Raw genomic sequence first — 19,283 nt, 5'->3', positions numbered from 1 at the left:
TACTACCATCCGAAACACAGGTTGATGGAGGATATTTGATCAAAATATCAAAGGTAACGAACTGGCTACCTGAACAAGCACTCTCAATTAACTATTCAGGAACACTCAATACCTAGATAATTTAAGTGAATTCATTTGACTGTGTTATCTTCAATTTGGAGAAACGGTGTATGTACGTCGGACATAATATATAATTTACTAGTGGTCCAAGGAATAAAAATTTATTTACTTTAAATTAAAACTATGCAGTAGTGACTCATTTGAAAATATGTTTGGATTTATTTATTCAGGTCCAGTTGAATTTTATGATATTAAATAAGTATATTCGTAGACTGGTATGATGAAAATGCAAGCAGAACCAAACTAATATGTGGATGCACACTTACTAAAATAAATATTAGGAATCTGCCCACTTTAATAATCAGCATATTCATAGTGATTTAAGGTGCTTGTAATCGATAAACTATTCATATCCTGTCAAAAATTATTTAGGACACTACCTTTCCTAACATTTCACAAGTATTGTATGAAAGAAAAATGTATTACCTACCTAAAAACAAACTAATTTTTCATAACATGTTGTCTCCAAGTGAATATTTTTCCATTTAAACTAACTTTTATGCTGCATTCCCCTTCCTCAACAAAAACTAATTGTTGAAAACGTCTAAATAAGAACTGGGCATGGTCGAAATACCTATAAAGGGTAGTGTGCTTCATTACTTTGATTATTGCCCCAGCAGGGCAGACCGCAAGTCCAGACAGCATATGTTCAAATATTTTTGGAAAATATCCTATTTTCTTCCTCTTTTAGGTTCCTGATTGGACTGATTCATTAAAAAGTTGATGCATTCGTTGTGTTTATGTTTGTGCGCAGGTATTCACTAATATTCACACTGGGAAGCACACAAACACATTAGCAACCTTACTGTTTATTTGCGTGAATCTTATTGATTGCACACATAGCTTTCTGCCAACTAAAAGTGGAACAGAAGCTTCAGTTTATCAGATATCTTTTTGCTATTTTAGTAATTCGGTTATTAAGTCTCGAACGGAAAGAAGAATCTGGTAAGTGAAAAATCTAACGCTTATGTTGTTTAATCTCCGATAATCTACGTTATATTGTTTAGGAACATCTCAACCGTTTTTTTCAAATTAGTCTATGTTTAGAGTTCAATAGTGCCATTAAACAAAATTTAGGATTGCTGTATTTCAGTGCCTTATAATTATTATCTGCTGCTTGAGATTTTTACCGGATGCGTAATGCTTATAAGACTGTGAAGGATGAATATATTAAAGAAGTTACTCTTTTCCACGCATTTTCATTTAAAGAGTCTACAAAATTTGAGACTTTATTGAAGAGGCTTCCTGTCATGAACTTAAACTTAAACTCTCTATTAGTTGGTGATTTAAACATGTTAAGTAATTAATAAATGTATATCATGGAGTTTTCGAATGCAACTTATTTTTAATAACGGTTCACCAGTTACGGCCAGCACTACTGGTTTTTCTGTCGGTATATCTAAGGTCACTGATAGTTCAAGGAGTTAGGTCATCATGAAGGGATTTTAAAATAATTTCCCCAAGTAGTACTGGTAATTAATAATACCAGTAATAAAAGCTTCCTGAAATCTAAAGCTTAACGCTTATGCATTTGATAGTGACCAATTGGAGGACTGTTCTATTTATTTCATGTTTATTTAATCTTCAACAGGTACTTATTTTACTTCGTCTGGATAAACAATACCTTTCCTGTTTACACTAAAGCTGGATGTCAGATAAGTAGTGTCAGGTTGTTGGATAAAAATTAACATATGTGTTGTTACATCAGTCAAATAAATAATAGAATTAGAAAATCAACTATGTCCAGTTTCTATTTTATCATAGTTACCACTTATTGAATGAAATGATGAGGTTTCCACTATTTAAACATACGACAGAATATAGCATCTACATAAAAGTAAAAATGTATATGAGTCTCGATAAACCTAAAAAGCCGGTAATAATTAGCATCAATCATGTATTTCAGTGAATCAAATCTTTTTGTAGCAAATAGTTCTCATCAATCAGCTGTTGAGCCCAGTAATTTATGTTGGTTTGGCTCTCCTAAATTGCCAATAATTTACTTGGTAGATATTATTGAATATTCAGTGAAAACTTTTAATTATTGTTACCAATTACTAAGTAATATGTCTCCAAGAAATCATTTCAATTTTGGAAATAAAAGGGATTTAATGTCCATTATTAACAGTAGAAGGCTAATAAAGATAAGCTGCTGTAAGATAAATGACTGATCGATTGATACATATATCACTATCAAATACTCAACTACTCAAATTGTCATGTTTACTTAGTGAGAAGGATTAGCTGATGTAGAACGAAAGGTTTGTAATTCGTGTTTATTTAAAAATGATCGATCACAATATGCTCACTGGATATGATATACAGATCAAACACCCATTTGTTGTCGACTAGAAAACGTTCTGAAGTCAGTTTTCGTCGATAACATTAGCTACAGAACCATGTAAATTAATGGAGAACTGAAGATCCATTTGTACCAGTGTGAAAGCTTTAGCTGCACTCAATGATAATTTTAAACAGATTATAACCTACATGTCACACGACAACAATATTTATCCACCAAGTTGATATCCAGTGTTCCATAAGAGATTGTTAGCTAATCGTTCAGTTCACCAAACATCTGGTATTTAGTATTATTCTCTCGGAGTAAGAAGAAAATTATTGTTGTTCTTTAGTAAATCACCCTCCATAGAGATAACCAATCCTAAGAATCTTAATTTTATGACCATTTCGGAGACCAATATTACCTGGACAGTCAATGATTTATTTTACTGATAAGTTATAAAAAACTCATTCAACACCAGTTCTCCAAATTTTGTCCGAATGATTTTAATTCTGAAATGACTAATAACAATTCTAATTTCATGAAATATGAAGCCATTTCCTTATACATAAGAGTCCTTAAGATTGCATCAATATGCTTTCTATTATCTTACAAGGGTACACAAGCTGAAGGTTTCCACGAATACTTAGCAACATTCTCTGTAAAGGAGTTTCTAAAATTAATTAGATCACTTATTAAGGCGTTCACTGTATCAGAAGAAAAGAAATTATGTTCAGTTCAACTAGTCCTATAAATAGTAATCTTATGGTGCCCAGTACCGTATCGTCTTCATCAAGTGATACTATTATTTCTTCAACTACTGGTGTTCCAGCTAATTTCAGTAGTTCCACTGGCTCATCAACTGCTCAACCAACCGGAGTTACATATACAAAAGACCATGAAGACATTCAATTTTCAAACACAACTTCTACATGCTTGAATCCCGTTGCAGACATTTGTACCAAAGTTATCAATGAAGTTGAAGCAGCCAATATATTAGATCCAACTAATTCACATCAAGTAAGTTATTATAGGTATAAATATATTATAGCATTTAACCACTATACATGCAATGTTTCTATGGCATAAGTCACACGTGAATTAGTCTACTTTTGAGCAAGATTATACGTTGTAAATTTGTTACAGATCATTGTATCACTGTTTACTTTAAAGGATGGGGATTCTAAACCCTATTATTTATCATTTGGTACAAGATTCCTTAAGCGGATATGTGGTGGATTTACTAAAGGGTATTCAAAAAGTTAAACCAAATGTAAAAATAACTATTGATATTATGGAGTTCAGATAACTAAGATTCTAAATACATTTAATAGTCTCAGGTCCCACATGGATATTCATAACAGGGTTTATCTATCTAGTTATTTTTATCTATGTGTTTATCTCTCATTATCAGTAATAGCTTTGTTAGACGTAATGTTTTGAGTTCAATAGATCAACCGTTCAACAGTTAAAATACTCTTGAATAAAATTACTAGTTAAACGTAAATAGAAATTTCTCATCACTAAACTTCAGTACTTCTCATGTATGTTACAATCGTATGCCATCACCTTCATATCAAGACTGTAAATCAGATCGTCACAGCCGTTAATCAGAGTCTTTAATAACTACATTTTTAAATCTGTAAGAGTAAGATAATGAACTAAAGTTTATAGACCTAATGTCAACAAGTTTCTGTAGTATATGATCGCTATTTAACTACTCATTGTAACGTTAACCAAAAGATAAAAAGGTTACATATCCAGAGACCTCACGTTCTTTAACTGTTCACACTGATAACTGCCTGGATGATTCGTGCTATACCATTGTCAAGTAAAGAGCTAACATTCCCTCCTACGTTGCAGCCATTAAGTATATGATTCCTGATAACTAAATTCCTTACGCTGATATCCGTAGATTAGGCTGTAGTTAGGTTTTCAAGTAACTAGTCCTTTGTTCTAATTGATGAGTCAGAGAATACCAGATGTAACCAGGTCTAAATTTAAATTATATTGGGTTGTTAAAAATCTTATTGCCCATTCTGTTATCGTTCACAATTTAGTTAGAATGGTTCAAGAGAGTCTAAGCACTAATCGTTTGATTGTCCCTTACCTTCCATCAAGTCACGATCCAATACTTAAGCGGAATAAATTGCACATATAAATAAACACCTAATTTCTGTTTTGATTAATTATGAGTATGTTTGTCCGGTCGAAAATTTCTTATTCTATAATTCTGAATGACTAAAATGAGCTTTGTGATCACGACATAACATAGAGTACTACATGACTTCAAACAAATTTCATAAAACAAACTTATAGACGTCCTAAAATTATTTAAAGGCCACCACAAAAGCTCAGCATACTACAAAGGGAGAAAGTATTCCTCCACGTTTAAATGAATGGAATACTAGACTACTTTTAAGTACTCATATGCTTTGTATTCGCGCTAGGCTTATGAATCCCCCATAAACAGTGAAAAATCATACTAGACATAGGTCATTTTTCAGAAACGATGAAAGTATTTGTGGTCAACAAAGTTCTTAACTGAAAGTAAAGCTGAGAAAAAATATACCAATTCCACATGTACCTATCCTACTGATGTAGACGATAGTCATAAGTTTTGAGATTTATTTAACGATAATTAAATATTTGTCTAAAATCTCACCGGCAATTCGAGGAATTTGAGCTGAAAATGATTTTTTAACCATTATTTATCTACTTACCAAAGTATTTTGTGAACACATAGTTTAATTATCAGAGGGATAATTCTTTTAACTACCATTAATCATACTAAAACTGTTTTGCCTCTGGATTTACATAAGTTATCACTTACCTTCGAATGTGAAGAAAGCTGTATTTAATTGAAGAATTTAATTAAAACCACAATTTTAAAAGATTTCTGAATATCTGATTTAGGTTGCCTCATTGGAAGCTGCTGTAGCAGCAGCAGCTGCGGCCTTGGTCGTCTCATCGAAAAATTCTACAATAATATCACCGGTTTCTACGTATGTTGATCCTGTTAACCACACGGCTCACCTATCTGACTTGTCAACAAAAGATGCTAGTTCTAATGTTCATGTACAAGATAAAACAGAAATGAGCTACTCATTTACTTCATCAAGCTCTTCTATAACTCAGAATCACAAAGTTCCATTATTTTCCTTATGTGGAGATTTAAACTTGCCACTGATTACTTCAACTACAATCACATCTAGTGCTTCACCTTCGGTTACTAGTTCAATCATGAATTCCGGAACAGCAGCCGCTTTAGCAGCTAATCTGGTCAATGTTGGGCCGAAACGTCTTCATGTGTCCAATATCCCATTTAGATTCAGAGAGGCAGACCTTCGTCAGCTTTTAGGAGTAAGTTGTACAAAATTTTACATTAAACTTAAAAATAAGGTTATTATAAGTAGTTTTATTTTTCAGTATCATTTGTTAGACTAGAATATACTTCTCACTTGGTCAAGTGTATGCTGGATATAACTAATCCCCTAAATGTCCAAAACTTTTCATGATGTATTAGACTGATAAAGAGGTTATTCCTCATGACAAGTATGCAAGCAAACAAATCGGTAGCTAACCAATACTATCAAACATAAGCCCAATTACATTGACCTATTAACCAATTTTAATTACAGTAAAATTTAAGAATCCAATTTTTCGTGGTCACTTTTTAATATTTATGATTAATTTGAAATGTAACTGAAGAGAACAAATTTAGTCACGCATCTTCCTTTATTTTCCTTTCTTTTGACCACTTATAGCCATTTGGTACAATATTGGATGTAGAAATTATTTTCAATGAACGTGGTTCCAAGGTATATTTTATCATTTTTAATTTTAGCAGTATTTATTAGTTATTCTGAAGACATCATCTGCATTGAATAATATTTTCGAGAGATAATAAAACGTTTAATTAAGTGACTTTTAGTGTGATGCTTTTTTATTTAAAGTCCTGGTGAAATCTCCACATATGCATCAATGATTGCAATAGTCTGTATCCTCTCGCACTAGTCATGTTGAAAGAAGTAGTAATCTTCACGATCACTATTGGTAGTAACTGACATTTGCGGGTTTTGTTTCTGCAAATACTTTTTGAAAGTTTTTGGTTAATTGAAATTCCAAGGATCAAGAAGTATTATCCAAAGTGAAAAATCACTGACAATAGAAATTTAGATCAGAAATAGGAAAAAACTAAATTGCTGAGTCTATTGCATATTATATTCCTTATTTTCTATGATTACTATTGAGAACGCATCCCCAACTTCTGTTAGGATTAAGACCATATTTTATAATTTTTTATGGAGGTATTTAATGCTCGAACAGCCGATTTTAACTTTAACTACCATAGGATTTCAGTCGATAAAATAAAGTCGAAACTAAAGTTTTAATTCTAAGTGGACAGATAAGATTGTTGTTTAGTACCCACCTCACATTGATATTTATCTCCTGGCATTCTGGGGACCATGAATCAGTTAACCTTGATGAATACTTAAGAGATTAATTTTGTGAGTTTTACGTCCAGTACTGAGTAGGTAATGCTTACTTATTCCATGTTAAACTTTAACAGATTAACTCTAAAGTCGGTCATTAGAGTTATTTAATAAGATTGGTCAAGGTATAGGAATCGTAGTAATTTTCCTCCTATTTATATCATTATTGGACAGTTTAGTTCAGATTTCATTATTTCGCTCGTTTTTTGTTCCAGGGGCTTCTTTCAAACTTTGATTTTCTTTCGTAAGCCTTATATCTAAACAAGTACCCTCCTCTCTATTCATTATGTTTGTTGATAGGGTTTTGGTTTCGTCACATTCGCAACGGGGGAAGAAGCTGATCATGCAAGAGAAAATCTAAATGGCACAGTAGTTGAAGGTAGAAAAATTGAGGTAGGATCCTACTGTGATATTGTAAAATGATATACTTTCGATTATCGAGGCAAAAAAGAAAAAAAACATTGTTTAAACATCCCACTCTATGCGATATTTGTTTACTTAAATTGAGGTTACTGGCACAGTAAATCTCCACTTATTTATGAAAAGGATTTGTGGAAGACATATTTACAAAGAAAATCATGACCTCAACTAACTGAGTCACACTTTCTGTATTTCACTTTCAGTCCATCATACTAACCACATACACAATTATTTCTATGACCTTTGATGCTTGTTTGTTTGTTAGTGGAGGGTACATAAAAAAAATCAATTTAGTTAATGTAGTGTATATGTGAAATAAATGAATGTGTTGACATGTTCCAATTCGTATTGATGTATTTTCAAAAGAGTGTAAAACTCTATGCTACATTAAAACTGTGTTCATTTGTTTGATTTATTACAACCTATTGAAATTCGCCTCACTGAATCAATATTTGTATAAAGCATCGACTTGGTACTTTCTATGATGGAAAATTGTATCTTTGATAGGGTAAAATCTTCAGATTAGACAAAACGCTTCTGGGAATTAAAATACTGTATATCTTTTAACATTACATACTGTTTAAAACTATCCGTTTACTGCCAATAGTCAAGTAGTTATTAACCAACAGATGGAACTTTTTCTAATGAACTTGAGGTTGTTTCACTACTTCGAGTTAGTTTCCATATGTTTGAAAGTAGAAAATAACGGACCATTGCTTTTTCATTTTTTAGAGGTTTTCATCAGTTTTAATCTATAACCCATGTTCATTAAAAATCTGTAATCTATAAACTGATACAAACACTTTAGGTTGAAAAATCATCGGATCAAATTGTAATAACTGATAGTTTTGCTTGAGTGATTTGTTATATAGGAAAACATATTCTTAGTGTCATCTACATTAATGTGATGATCAAGCGTAAAGTAGAGTTGAGAGGCTGAGTTGCAGGCCAGCCATTGGTGAGTGTTCAGGGATTTATCTAATCCCATTTTGATACAACTCTGGATACCCTAAAATACTGTAAATTATTGAAATTCACCACCCGCCTATGTCAACTTGTTATTTAATCCCCTTAATGTTGTGTTATCCTAAGCGTGGAATTAAAACTCATTTTAGAATTAACTTATTGACTGTTAACCGATTATGTTTTTAAAAAAAATTAAAAATTAATGTTTCAAAAATTCCAGTTGACATGCCGACTCCACTTTTCAGTCACTATTTGTGAAATTCCTTAAAGAACATTATGTGCTCATTTGAAGACCCCTTAGACCAATATACTAATACTTAAACAAACTTTGTCATACAGTCAACCTACTTAATGGACAGTGGGATATTAGAAAGCATTCAGCGACTTGGTAACTTCTCAACAGAATTAATCTCTTAAAAGCAACGTTTGATTAGTCTTTGATGAACAACATGACTGAAAATGAATCACTTCAAAAGCCGTTGTGCTATGGAAAAACCCTTTGGAAATTATTATCGAAATGAGATCCATACAATTCATATACTCTAAGCTAGTGGTGAAAATTAGTTGGCTTCTCCAGTTCATAAGATTCATGTTATGACTCACTGTCTAAAACTGTTATTTGCACTTAATAGTGTGGTGACATGACTTTAATTGTGATCTTTGAAAATAACACGATAATCGTTTGGCCAGATTTCAATGTTTTAGGTGAGAATACTAAATGTCAAATTACAGTGTATATTTTAGATTGATTTTAAAATGATTTTCCACCAAAAGAGTTAGAAAATTTCTAATCAAGATATCATGTGTTCATACTCTGATAACACATCTTGTTAATTGGTGATAGTCGTTTGTTTAAGTTAACCAACTACACCTCTTAAATGAAGCATCAGAAAGCAAAATAGGCATCATGATGAAACATTCCTACACTTTAATATTTAGATCTTGCATCATGAATCAAGTAAAATGATGACATAGTGGAGAATGAATAACAAAATATTTGAAATATATCATAAACTTTGTATTATTTTCATAGTAATTTTAATTTTTGATAATTCTTCTATGTGCAAAACGATCTGTTTCTAGTATGCTGAAATTCGCTTTCGTTCACTAACATCACCGGTCCAATACCCATAAGACGACATACTGGTAAACAACACTGTATGTTATCAGTCAATGAACATAAGCTTTTTCAGTATTTGAATGCCCAATTCTGTGTGCAAAGCCTATGTCACTTAGTCAAATATTTGTTGATTCATTTGTGAATGTGTTTGTGTGTATGGTAATGCACTAAACACAAGTGCATATAGAGTGAAACTACTCACTACGTAAGCATGTTAAAACCATAATTACAACAGATTAATGTATAACGATAACTTAGAGCTTGAAGTGGGTAACTTCATGAATCACAGTTATATCTCAATCTTTTTGATAATTTGAAAAGTAAACTTGATTGTAGTTTGAATCATCTTTGATTTGTGATGCTTAAGTTACATACTGATGTACATTATCAATTCTTTTTCTGTGGTATAATCTTGATAAAAGTTCTGTAAATTAATGAAAAAAGTAATCAGCTAGTAAGTTATCTGTATGGCAGCTTTAAAATTTGATTTTTTAACATATAACTTTAGGGCATTTTAGTTTTTCCCTTTCGAGTGACTGTAGATTTTTTGGCATACATGGACAATATATATATATTGAAGCTCCTGTTATCGAATGAAACCCTTCAGCTTAAAGTTAATCCATGTTTCACGTTTAGAGTTTTTCCGACACCTATTTGACACGCATGACTTTTGAGGCACGTCATTTGTTCATAGGAAAGCGATTTAATCAGGTTCGCATGTGTAATTAATTATCTGTTTCTATGTTGATAAAGTGTTTTTTTAATGCTGATACGTGTAACATTTGATAGACTGATCAGTTGATGCATGTAATGCTTCATTACCTTAAATTTAGTGTACTATGGTTGAGAAAATCAGCTTCAACCAGGTTAAGGGGAGTTCAGGAGTTATGTGGTTAGGCTACCAATAATATGAAAGTATTTGATGTGTTTAAGTCCAGTGATGGACACAACTTCATATTACTAACTAAAGTACTGGTTAATTATGTCTTTCAATCAGGAGGCTTACATGAAATCTTTCTAATTTGAGACTGATTATGCGAATTGTGGGGGAAACCGGAAACCTTATCTGGCCTAGTTATCTTCATCTCTTTTAACGAAAAACATAGTGTCTTTCTTTTTATCTAATAAAGGATAGTTGAGTAAGTTATGAAGTCATTTTTGCTGTTTGGTTATGATCTATAAGCTTTATAAAGTTACAATTTACATCGTATAGGATATTATTGTCACTGGTATATGTTATACAATGGATTATGAATATGGTTTTATGTAGATATCTAAAAAGCATTAAGCGATTGTCGATAATTTTCAGGTAGGATCAGCAGAGAGGTTAGTGAACCATGAATTATTTTCACACGTTGGCATTTGTATTCAATTTCCAATTTAACTAAGATGAAGATACACTATCCTTAAGGAACACTGGCATTATCCTATTGCTTACTTCGAAAGTTAGTCATTCAGCAAAGTATAGAAGATTTTCAACTTTCAGTTTGATACAACAGATGAACACTCCTTGGTCACTTCACTCACAAAGCTGTACTTCGTTACTGTTGATAATGGAACTAATAAAACTCAGGTACACTTAGCAAAATACTGCTGGTGACAATTCAGGTTTTATATTGAAATAAAAAGAGTAGAGACAAACTGAAATTCTTAACCATCTGTTTTGTTTTCAGATGTCCATCGAATAAAATTGATGCTCAATGAATTATTTATAGCTTATTACTTATATTTTGTAAATTTTCACCCTAAAATAAATTTTAAAACAAATTTCTGCTACTCATTTTAAAAGACAGCTGAAAGGTGCCTTAGATATGAGTTTTATGTTTGTTAAGATTCATTAAATAGGTATATTCGAAGTCTTGTACAAGCCTATTATGTAACTAATTCAAGTTCTACCACGTAATAACTTAACGTCGAGATGTTTAGATAGATGCAAGTCCGATTTACAAGTGATAAGAAATACAAATTGATTGACAATTATCAACTTCATCTGTTATACAATTTTATTTTGTCCTAGATTCATCGGCAAAGTCTTTGCGGTTTGTATTTATTTACGCTGAACATTTCAAAACGGTTACTTTAGCTTGTTTTACATTGGATTGGTAATTACTTTCATTACTGTTTCAATTGCTTATTGGTATCTACATAGTGGTTAGATACACTGATGTTTGTACTAAAAATCTGAACCTTTGTGTTTGCATGTCTATCCATTTTCTTACTAGATTAATAATGCTACTGCACGGGTCCATACATTTTTTAAAATCTTTGAGTAATACTTATTGGAGTTTGGTTCTCCTCGAAATTTGATCACAATTATTGTTTCATGAGAGTTTTGGGAAACAACTATACCGCCTATTTATTATGTTTCTTTTGGGCAAAAACAGTGGTACATCATTACAAATGTCAACATAACCACTCGTGTGGTAGATAATAAGACTATTTCAACAGTTTCATGTCTTTTTAAGTGCATGTTAATCGTGTACATCGTTTGCAAAGGTTCAAATATATTGCTTTCTCATTGAAATCTTACGTAATATAAGAAAGATCACTCCATTAATTTTATTGGAACGACCCAGTTACTAATAATGATTAGCCATGCTAGAAAGCTTTTTTAAAATCACATTATTAGCTATGGATAAGGAAACAAAAGTCGATCAACACAGTGATTAGATTACCAGCATTTAATTTATAAATCTGACTGGTGTCTATCTATTAAATATGTTGCATAATTACATGTTGATTATATTCACTGAGTATATCAAGTCTGTAATCTTCAGTATTATGAATAATTGTAGAATCTACTAAGTTAGTGGCTTTTTAAGATGAACAAAATTATGAAATTCATCTGTTACTTTTAATGATACGATATCCACTTTGTCGAATAATTTGTTTATCAAGCTTTCACTGTCATTAAACAAAGGATTACTAGTGTAAACATAAAAAGTGAGATCTATCTGTTGAGTTCTCAGATCAGGTATATCAATCAGATTGTTTGGCGTGAACATTACTCATTACAACTTAATATCATAATGTATTGTCTTTGGTGCCTGAACGTTAATGATAGCCTGTAAAGAGTGTAATACTTTGGTAATCAATATGAAAGCACATGTGAAAACGTTTTAGTTTAAAATTTGAGCTTACACCCTTCTTTACAATGGTCAGTTGTCATAACTAAGTTAGATTCTTGCTTTTAATTATTAGCGACAACCTATGCGAGTACAATGCCAAACGATTAGCTTCAGTTTCTGAGGAAGGGTGAATTTCACTAGAATTTTAGATACACTATATCAGTGAACGTCATAAGGTTCAAAGACTGAGGTTAAAGCCTTCATTTAACTCACTCTAATTATGCTATACAAATACGTGAATTTTTACTGCCCACTGTCTAAGGAAGAGAGAAACTTCAAAGTATATTAATGAATTGCTTTCCTATGGGGGAACTTGATTCAATGTAAACTAAGTATTGAACAACTTCCACAAACTCTCACTTACAATGTTTGGTCAGTTTCGAAAGGAGATCCTCGAAGTTCTATTGAGAAGCCGTGACCGATGAAGTTTATGCGTGCCGATCGTGGGACAGATAACACCAATGGCAATTTATGGTGTTAGCATAACACCACGTGTCGACTAAAGTCAAAAATGTAAGCCACTGAGTACCAACTCATTGGTTGGAAGGGTAATTACCCATGTGATGATTGAGAGTACTGGATCTGATTCTTCTAAAAACAGTTGTCCAGTGTTGTCTAGTTTTTATTGGTTGTTTGGACATAATCAATCCATTTTGTGCACCACCAAACGAATAATATTTATAAAATTTTTATACGACTAATAATATTTCTGGGCTGTATTCGCGAACAAAAATAGAAGTAAATCCACTCTCCTTTTACTCATCCATTTCCCCATTTCTCGAAAAATTTCACTGCTGCATTTGACTGGTCCGTTTATCATCACTTGTGAAACATTAAGTTACTCGACGTTTTTACCTTCTCTGGGAATGTTATTTGATTTTTTCAATAAGAAATAGAGTTAGTTCATAAACACTTCATAATGCTTGTATTTCAAAACATTTTTATTTATTAATGTCATTAATTTCAATTTTTGTCGCCTAAGAATATACTAAAATCGATATTGAACATTTCATTGTAATATTTTTTCTGATTTAAACCCAAACTAACCTAAGTACCATCTGGTTGTTCTTTTATTTTAGCAGCAACAACGCTTCGAGGTATCAGAGCGCTTGTACCAAGTACGTCTTCGACAGCTGCGATAGCTGCGGCTGCTGCTGCGTTGCGTGGTGCAGCAGGTATTACGTGTGGATTACCAGTAGTTTCAATGCCAACACCCAGCAACCTAGCATCTATGGTTGTCGGTTCAGGACTTGGTGGACTATTACAAAATCAAGCTTGTTTTGCAGCCACCAACCCAACACTTACAAATATAGCTGCTATGCCTGCTGGTAATACTTTTAATGCGAACCAAGCTTTATTAGCAGCTGCAGTGGCAAGTGCTTCAGGAACACCGGTAAATTACAATCCTGCAGCTGCAGCTGCATTTTGTTTAGCTGGAGCTGACCCAAACACCGCAGCTTTACTTGCTAGTTATGCCGCTGCAGCGTTTGGAGGGATTGGAAGTCCAAGTCCTGGATGCCTTGGGACCAATAATGGGCCCGTTAGTGGAACTACACCATCAACCGCCATCCAAAATTTTGGATCACCGTCTCAAGCACCCGGTTTGACAAATTCTTTGGCTGCTATGGCAATGTTCCCCCAGACGGGAACTCTTTTAGGACCGAATGGTCATACACCACTGGTAAGCAATCTATCCCTTATTGTAGTAATAGTGGTTCAGACAAGCGCCAAGTAAAATAATATGACACTAGTCAACATAATTTCACTTAAAATAGTGTACAGTCTGGTGTTTATACAACTAGTTATGTGTTATTTTTATTAATTCAAGCTCGCTATGAGACGATATATATTTGTGTCCTGACTGATTCAGTTATATATTTATATCTCTGGTTTGTTTGTTATCTGCCGAGTACCTGAGAATATAAAATCTTGTAATCTTGGAAATGGGTGATTACTCAGACAATTCTCGACGAGGACCATAATGTTATGTAAAAGTATTGATTAATGCACTAATATTGGTTAAAAATGTTCCAATTATGTCCAATATGATGTTACCATAAGCACTCAGTATGAACCTAGTAAGCGCGTTAAAATATTTGTAAATCTGAAATGCTGGTTAATTCAGCCAATACTATCTCTTGATCATAGAATGTTAGGTTACTCTAATAAAACTAAATCACATTGGATACCTGCAAAAGTTCTGACTTTTGTGAACAAAAAGTTCAAAAGATGCTTCGTCACGAGCCGAAATCATCAGGGTAACTACTACTTAGTACAATATATTCTACTACTATTTTATCTAAAGAAGTTTCATCGATGAACACCCAAAGCTTTCTCGAAGAGGAAATCGATTATCCTGAATTCTGATGACGAGTGCTTTATGATTAAGACGTTAAACTCTAGCAGTCAGAATAAATTGAAATTTTCATCAACTGGTAATATTTAGTAAGCTGTTTCTAACTCAGTCTATTGATATTTTTACTCACACACCTGTGTTGAATAGACTTGAGGATTTATGAAGTAATATCATTTTTGAGTAAACTTTTTAATAAGTAGAGATTTTCGGAGTTTCGAAAATGTGACTGACTGATTTAGTGGTGGTCACAAAACTAAAACATTCTACTATATATACGTAGTCGTTAGGAGCTTGAACTATAATATAATATATATCCACTAACTATTTTCTATTCCTGTTCTTCAAACAACACCGGTTGTTGATAAAAGTTAAATTTATATTATACCGCAAAAGAGGAAACTCTAAATTTTCATTAGTGGATATTTTATTTCTATTTTTGATTGATGAACTGAGAATCTTATGTATGTCTCTCCATCACTTTGATAGGTTCAGTGGTTTGATCCTAGTTCAAATATGGGTGTTGAACTAGAGTTACAGCATCGTATTCAACAACAGCAGCAACAGATTCAAGCAAATCAAAGGGCTCTAGCAGCGGCGGTAGCTGCTGGGTTTACTCCTGTAAGTCTTCCTGCCACGAATACGATTGAAAACTTGACGGGGTCGATTTCAGGGAATCCAGTTGGATTGTGTGGAGCCTTTTCACCTTCTCAAGCAGCTGCAGCTGTAGCTGCAAATATGTTGAGGGCTTTCTCAAATTCAACGAATTCATTTAATGCTACTAATTTAACGTCCAACAGATCTGTCACTAGCAACTCAAATGTACTTGTTAGTTCAGCTTCCGGTTCTCAGAATGCTAATGCTGTACAAATTCAGGCAAATGGTGCTCATACCTCAATTTCTGCTAGTCAAGTCTCAGTCAGTGGGTCAAATACACCAGGGGTAGTCCAAGCCTCACTTTCTGGAACAAATCAACCTGCAATGGCTGCTGCAGCTGCGGCAGCTGCAGCTGTAGCTTCTCAACATTTTCCCACACAAACATCAGTTAGTCCAACAGTGATGTCGTAAGTTTATGGTTTCAAATCAGGTGTTCGTTATACTGTTTAAATGCCTTATTATGCAGATTTCTAATTAAAACTGATTTGAAAGGCTTTGGTTCGAAGTTTATTGGTTTATCTATATATTCTCCAATACCAGCAATATGAGGTATATTGCTTTGTCAACAAATTGTAATCTTTAAATTCAGTTAGATCGGCTGCATCTAACCAAAAGAAACGATAAAAGTTGATGCTTTGTGGTTGTTAACTAAACTGGTTTGCGAAAATAAGTTGTTTGATCGTAAACCTAACTGCCATCATTTATCATTTGCAAATACAATATAGTAAAAATATTAAACCAATTCTCGATATTCAACTAAAAAGTGATACTGATATCTTTCAATGTCACACACTTTCCTGTTGATTTTTGACAAAATAGGAACTTTTTAAACAGTGAAATTATTTGCTGACACAATTCATTGTCAGCTATACATCCCAATCAGTAGAAAATTGGATTTCAGACGGTTCGTGACTAAATACAACCCGCCTCTTCAGAGAAAATAAATAACCGACTTCGGTTAATCATTTACTCCGAAAAAGTGGGTGACATTAAGTTACGAAACGTCAGAAATACAATCTTCTACTGATTGGGATATAACAAAAAATATATTTATTATTAAAAGGATTCGCTTAGAAATAATAGAAAACTTACTCTTCCCAAGAAATTCAAATATCGACTGGTGGGAGTTTTTTTAGTAATAACAATCAATAATAAATATTTAATGCTGCTGTGTTTAATGAACCTACTTGATGACTGGTTAGTGGATTATATACTCCCTCATAATCTTTAAATTACCTAAGTTGTTAAGCATACAAGTTAACGTCTCAATGGTTCTGTGTAATTTCGTCTAACCTCTTCTAATGAAGTATCTTTAAAATAAAAAATTATGTGATGTAATAATATGTTGTAATAATTTCTATTTCAGTTATTTACCGGATTTAAATCCAGCAGCGGCCGCAGCAGCTAGTATGGACCCTTATCTAAACAGACTTGCAGCGGGCTATGCAATAAATAATGCAGTGGTCACTACACCTGCAATATATCGAACTAACTCAAGCTATCAACGTTTCTCTCCTTATTAAAATCGAATGTACTTCCATCAGCCTTTCTTCGTTTTCGTTATATAGCTAGCCCTATTAGGCGGAATGCACTTCTGTTAATATTGATTATCAGTTGTAAAGCTCATTTTATGCAGTTATAATCATCTGCTCGTGTTTATTTGCCCTTATTTATTTCCTGTTAGTTTTGGTGTGCATTTCTCGTCCGAAGAAGTTGATTCCACGCATAAATAGGATAGATTGACGTGCTTACAAAAAGCAGTAATTTATTCTCCCTTTGAGATTGGGAGTCATTTTTTATTACCTACCGTGAGTGATTGACATTATTAGGTTATGCTGAATACCTAGAATGTGTGGAAAGGAAGGCACATATGAAAAATCAAAGTATATCGGAGGCAATTTCTTGTGAATGTAATATATGAAATGCACAAAGCAACACCTGTTGCTTGTCTGTCCATTCAGTTTGCTTGCATATCTTACTGTTGAGAGTTGATGACTTCCAGCTAAACGAAAATCAGACATTTCAGGTACTTTTTGTTTAGTGTTAAGTACGTCTTTGTGTTTGGTGCATGCACTCCAATTTTGAAATGTGACTGATTATTGCTACTGCTGCCACTTTCTGCTACTTCTGGTACTGTTTGTGTATATCACTTTACAAGTATGTGCTTATGTATGTCTACTTATGTTTTTGTACATAACATTTACATTCTGTTTTTGATGATGATAATGATGGTACGGATTTTAGTTTCTTCCGTTATCTCTTAAAATTCTAGTAATTTGCATTTAAAAACATGCACATGCCTGGTGGGATAAAATTAACTTTCCTATCTCTTATTCTCTTCATATTCTAACAACTACCTATTTCTATTCTTATTTCTGCTGAAATAATCAAGTACGCTGAATGCCTAAACATTTACTAATGATGCCTTGTTTTATATCCTTTCTGCAAAAAATAAATAGGGTAACATTTTCTCCAAGTAAGGCAAAGTTGTGTATACGTCTATTTTGTTTTGATTGAAATGAGCTGAGTGAAATATAGGTTTCTTCTGCTCCATTTATTCGTTCGTTAGTTGGTTTGTTGATCTGTTTGCTTTTGTCAAACTTAACTAGTAATTTTGGTAGTATTATGATATTTATATGCTACTTATAATCAAGCATGTGATATGTTTTAACCAGTAACCATATAATGTTAAACCAACAAATATCTTTGTAGCATTTTTAGTCTCGTATTGTCATACATACGCGTTTTTGAAGTCTATCTATCAGTTCACTTGACGTATATGAAAGTTTGTTGCCACTTTTCTTTACTCTGTTGAGAAACATCATTCTTATTTGAATGGTCTGTTTTATATTTACTTTGAAGGTATAATCTATAATATTTTCTGATCGGAATTTCATTATTATTTGTATTCTTTGACTACTATTATGCTGTATCCATGTTCTATGCTACAAATTACTTCATACATTTTATTTCCCTCAAAATCATCATTTATTAATGACTGAAACATTTCTTTATGACTGCAATTTTTTTACTTTTGAAATGAGTTGTGATTACCTCATTGTCCAAGTCTTTTCCTTTTGGTTTCTACATCTATTTATCTTCATTTCAGTAAACAAAAATGAAATAAAACTTGATTCACTTATCCAGCGTTGTTATTCCGAATTAAGTTGGTACAGGCTTATACATGATATCGGTTGATAATTTATAGAGATTACACAAGCTTCGGTACATAAGTTAGATTTGCCAAATATATAAGAATTGTAAAACTCAATAGTTTGAATTTTAACATCAAGGCTGCACCAGATCAATTCTAGTAGTACTGAAAGGAAATCTTGTTTGATTCTCAGTGACAGGTTCGAATAATGAAAGGATTTCATGTAAACAGCTACTGTGTATTCGTATATTTTAGGAAGTGACACCGACATAGTAGTTAATATGTCAATAAGCATTTGATTAAGTCACCTTACTGGTTATTTGTAAAAGTAGATAGAATGCACTCACTTACAATATCATACATATTGTGAAAGTCCATAAACAACTCATTTCTTGAGACAATCTAATGAACGAAATGGAAATAATTGCAAACAAATTACAAGTAACAGAGAACTACAACACGCTACTTGAGGAATTCCATTTGATATCAAATGAGAACGACATATTTATCATATTACTCATTTTGTGCTATTTAAATGGTTTTTATGGCACATGTTGAACAGTGATTGCGTATATAATTGTTCCTAGG

The 19,283-nt window shown here is 32.7% G+C and overlaps 1 protein-coding gene across 1 annotated transcript; it reads left to right on the top strand.

Annotated features, from left to right (window-relative positions):
- Positions 1-3,016: 3,016 nt before the first annotated feature.
- Smp_139980 (putative ataxin 2-binding protein (hexaribonucleotide binding protein 1)) lies at positions 3,017-17,064 on the top strand (the record flags this gene model as incomplete). The annotated part of the gene is made up of 8 exons (XM_018788711.1): positions 3,017-3,421; positions 5,318-5,764; positions 6,169-6,222; positions 7,198-7,290; positions 11,636-11,699; positions 13,611-14,212; positions 15,374-15,948; positions 16,908-17,064. The coding sequence occupies exons 1-8, from the start codon at positions 3,131-3,133 to the stop codon at positions 17,062-17,064; spliced, it is 2,283 nt and encodes a 760-aa protein (XP_018654226.1). The 5' UTR covers positions 3,017-3,130.
- Positions 17,065-19,283: the final 2,219 nt, after the last annotated feature.

Source organism: Schistosoma mansoni, chromosome W, assembly GCF_000237925.1.
Source record: "Schistosoma mansoni strain Puerto Rico chromosome W, complete genome".
Lineage (NCBI taxonomy): Eukaryota > Metazoa > Platyhelminthes > Trematoda > Strigeidida > Schistosomatidae > Schistosoma > Schistosoma mansoni.
This window is presented reverse-complemented; position numbering and strand designations above follow the sequence as displayed.